We start from the raw sequence: 4,445 nt of genomic DNA, 5'->3' as shown, positions 1-4,445 counted from the left end.
TGGATGGATGGATGGATGGATGGATGGATGGATGGATGGATGGATGGATGGATGGATGGATGGATGGATGGATGGATGGATGGATGGATGGATGGATGGATGGATGGATGGATGGATGGATGGATGGATGGATGGATGGATGGATGGATGGATGGATGGATGGACAGTGGATGCATGGATGGACAGTGGATGCATGGATGAATGAATCGATGAATGGAGGGATATTGAATTGATGGGTGGATTAATGTGTAAACGAATGTGTGGAAACTGAATGGATGGACATGGAATGATTGAATTTATACAGGACTTATGGATGCATGGCGGATTGGTAATTTGATGGCCCTTCCCAACCTCTACTACCGAATCGCTGCTCGTGAATCGACCCACCATCCTTGAATGTTCACCAAATTTAGCCACCACTTTTGTTCGTACTGAGAAGCATTCCACTGAGGAAGACAAATAGCTGCATGCAATTTAGGATGGAAAAACACCAACATTACATTTTGGCGCCTCACTGGAAAAAACTGAATCCGTGATATGCTAAGCTGTTGAAATATTGCGGCGGTATAAATCGGTACAGTCGGCTTTCCTCTACTGCCCTTTTTTGGTAGAACACAACTTATTGCTTTTGGGAGACAAATGTGCTCAATTGAAGCAACGAAATGGATGGTGGAGTTCACTTGGTAAATAAAATCCGGGATTTCGTTCAACCCTCCACAATCCGGCAGAAATGGTGCCTCAAACCATCTCGTAATCATAAACCCTTGCAAAATTGACGCCGCTAAGTCAGAGGTTTAGGAAGTAAAACTGAGGATCCAGTAAACAGTTTCTTATCTAGAAAACACTTTTAAATGACAGGTGGGGACAGATTTCATTGAGTTGGTTGGTATCCAAACCGGACCTAGAATTGATGCGTTGCAAAGTCTGCCTAGTTGGGTACACCGACTACCAAAGAATTAAGTTTTATATAATGTAGAGGCGGTAGAATATCAAATTGAATGACCTAGATTATGGAGGATTGTTTTACCCCACGCGAATGCAGTGTGCGCGTGAGAGGCGGTTAGGTTGGGACAACCTGGTTCAATTACACCCCCACCAAGATCCAGTAAGTCAGTTGGTTTTAATTTAAAAACAAAAAAGGGGGAATTAATCCAAGCGGATGGCAGCCTATTGGCTGAGTGGGTATAAATTTACATATTTACCATTGACGAAAGTGCCCAAGTGTAATTCCCTCCGAATCACACAAGAATAATGCCTTTTTGATCACTTTGAAAAAATTAAACAGCCTCACAAAAGCAGGCAGAGGAAAGTCTAGTAAAAAGCAGCAAGTTTGGTTTACGGTTTAGTGAAGAAATAGTGATTTCTAAAGACGCTATATATCAAGGTATTACGCATTTAAAATAGTGGAAAAACATAAATAGTGCAGCCATACCCTTTTCTGTAAAATGAAAAACAAAATTATAGATAGGCTATTTTTCGGAAAAAGTCTTAAAGCTTTAGAAAATTATTATTTGTTTATTAGAAAAAAGGAGTTACTAAATCATCAAAAGAAAGTCTAATAGACTTTCGATTATTTAAATAATGCCGTAAATTTGACTATTTTACAAATTTTGTCATTTATAAAGCCGAAAATTGAACCAGCCTCCTGTTTTAATGAATGATGTAAGCCGCACTGATTCAAAATCTTTTGCTCTTCAAAATTTCGGGAAATTTGTGATTTCGACTGGAAACCAAAATACGCATAACTTGATTGAATCTACTTGACATAATTGGTAAAGCTAGCCAGTCGACCTTTCGATTCCGGAAGGCCGAGGGGAGAAGGACCATCGGGGGTCAGGTCTTTTATCAGTCAGCTACGACCCATTTTACAACGACCCAAACATCAAAAGTTGTAGTCGCATTCTTAAAATAAGTAACTTCACTCCAGCTTAATCTGTTTAACCTTATTTCCTCCGTTTGCCACACACGATTTGGCACCATCAGTCATTACAGAAGTGATGGGGGACAAACACGCCCACCGGATTTATAATTAAAGTCCATTGGGAGAAACCAATCTGAGACTCACTGACTTTCAACTATCCCCCTACCGCACCTTCTAATTTATGGTGCTTCAATAATTCAGCAGAAGAAATTTGTTTCGCCATTTCAAAATGATAGGCCAAGAAATTAGTGAGCCTTCTTCTTCTAAGAAGGGGTTAAAGTTCCATGCCATTTCCGTGCACTTCAACCCGCATAGTAACGGTAACATGCGGTAGAAAACCTATTTTTTCCTGCTTTTATCCGTTGCCATAGTGAGAGCTTTTTACTCGAACATCAAAGTGGGGTGGTCGTCCAAAATTTAGGAAAAATAAGTTTCGGCAGGGGGGAAGAGTGGGAGTGAGTGATGGGCAGTAGCCAACGTACCACCCACAGTCGACAAACAAATTTAGCAAAAGGTGTGGCACACAAACGGTACGCAAACGGTCACTCTGCTTTTAAAGAGAATTAAAAAAGGAGTTTAACAAATTCAATGAAAGACCAAAAATCGAAAATAGGAAATCTTCAACTAGTAAGGAGCAAAGTTAGAGCAAATATGTTAAAAATCAGATATAGATCCTGTAATTTTATGAGATAAATTTTATTATATATGTAGTCCCATGTAGCCGGGTATATGCAAATTAATAGCACATTATACTTGGAGTTTAAATGAACTAAAGACAGTTTATAAGTCCCCTACCCGTCTAGATAACTATTAAGTGAGGGTGTCAGGTTGAATATTAATTTAAATGCTTGAAAAACGTTCTTAATACTGAGATTCTAAACAAAATTATTTGATTTTTTACATATGAAGTGCAGCAGTTGGAAATTCAGTATGGGTGGTGGTCAAATAAAAATAGATTGCTTCGTCTCTTTTCCTCAAATAAAATAAGTAATCTTCCTACTAATAGGAAAAGCACTTTTTTCTCTGGGCATAATTTACAGCCGTGGATTTTGAGTGATGTGACACTCACCATAGTGGATACTTATCTATGTCCAGGAGTAAGGCGGGTCGTAAAAGTTCCATTATTTTACCAGAAATGAGTCCATTTCACCCCATCTCCTATATCAGTGAAAGCTTTATAGGTCTTTTTCCTGTCAACAAAGGAGTGGTACCCCCTACTCCCCCCACACTCTTACCCAAATTCTAACCATCTGAGGACTAATAAATACAACCCTAAAAATGGCAATTAAAAAATAAAAATTTCAAAACATTAGTATCAAAATAAAATTTCTACTGAGCAGGACTTTTCACTCTTCTACCAAGCATGACAGTACAACCTGACCCGTGTGGCACCTGGCGTCTTCGAAGGGTAAACTAAGCGCCACCTCTCTCAGTCCACTGTTTATCCATACGCACAAAGCAATGCAATAGTTGGGTGAGCCGAAAAAAATGACGTGAAAAAACATTTCGACGACACAGAAGTTTTAGCAATAAGTTTGACGACGCCTGACAATTAGGCTCTAGTCGAGATACCTTCCCACTGGTAGTTTTATTTCTAATCACCTGTTTTCATTGCAAAGGAGAAGTAATAAAATGCTGGCTTTGCAAGATCTTTTAACCTAAACAACTTTCTGTTGTTTCTTTTACAACTTTTTGATGCTGAAAATTAATGTCACAGCATAGGCGATAAAAAATGAAGAATACCTCGTTCTTCCCCTCTCCAACAATACTTATTATATCTTACGCTTTTTAAAACTACTGTCTACAAATTCAATGTAATTGGGTTTGGCAAATAGAGCACCAATTTAAAAGTTGTGAACAGTTGTGGCTATAAAATTACCAAAAGAGCCGACTTCACTCGATTATTACCCGTTCAGTGTCATAAAAACGGCAAAGTCTTTGAGACAACCCTATTAATATTATCATGCTTTCCACCCCTTTACCTTTCCTCTTGAAAAGACTTGTTAAGAAAGTTGTATAACCGGAGATTTTTGTGCATTTTTCCCGGTATTTGATGATAATAATAGGGTGAAAGGGGGCAGTGATAGAGAATTCGATGATAAAAGTGTGTGTGTGTGTGTCTGCGTGTATCTTCTCTACCCCCTAAACCATTTAATAACCTTTTTTAATAGTTACTTTTAAGGACGTTCCTTTTAAACCTGGAATTTTGCCCAAAAATGATGAATCTGACTTGAAGTGTGTTCCGACATTGTTCACCAAGATGACGGAAACAAGAGCAGAGCATACGGTGAAAAGGTTTCCTTTGTGAAAAGAAAGGGTCCCAAACATTATAGTTAGATAGCAGTGGTACCCTACTCACTGTCACTGGGTCGTCACTGCAATCTTTCTATGCGTGAAGCGCTCAAATGCTTCTGAATCCGTGGTCAAGGTCTACTTTATCGTGGTGTCACACAAAACCAAGTTCTTGACGTGTAAACGATTAACGTCATAGCTCGAGGGTAATTTTAACAGTTGGCACATTCAC

The 4,445-nt window shown here is 38.9% G+C and overlaps 1 protein-coding gene across 1 annotated transcript in view; it reads right to left on the bottom strand. All coding sequences in view use genetic code 11, as the record gives it.

Annotated features, from left to right (window-relative positions):
* Positions 1-1,827, bottom strand: part of EGR_08040 (Receptor-type tyrosine-protein phosphatase F) — a gene marked incomplete at both ends in the record, with an annotated part of 16,098 nt that extends 14,271 nt beyond the window's left edge. The window contains one exon of the mRNA XM_024497289.1: positions 1,761-1,827. Coding sequence (XP_024348288.1) covers positions 1,761-1,827 — 67 coding nt within the window. The remainder of the gene's footprint in view (positions 1-1,760) is intronic.
* Positions 1,828-4,445: the final 2,618 nt, after the last annotated feature.

Source organism: Echinococcus granulosus (genome assembly GCF_000524195.1).
Source record: "Echinococcus granulosus chromosome Unknown EG_S00094, whole genome shotgun sequence".
In the NCBI taxonomy this organism is placed as follows: Eukaryota; Metazoa; Platyhelminthes; class Cestoda; order Cyclophyllidea; family Taeniidae; genus Echinococcus; species Echinococcus granulosus.
Note: the sequence above shows the minus strand (reverse complement) of the source record. Positions and strands in the feature narration are given on the sequence as shown.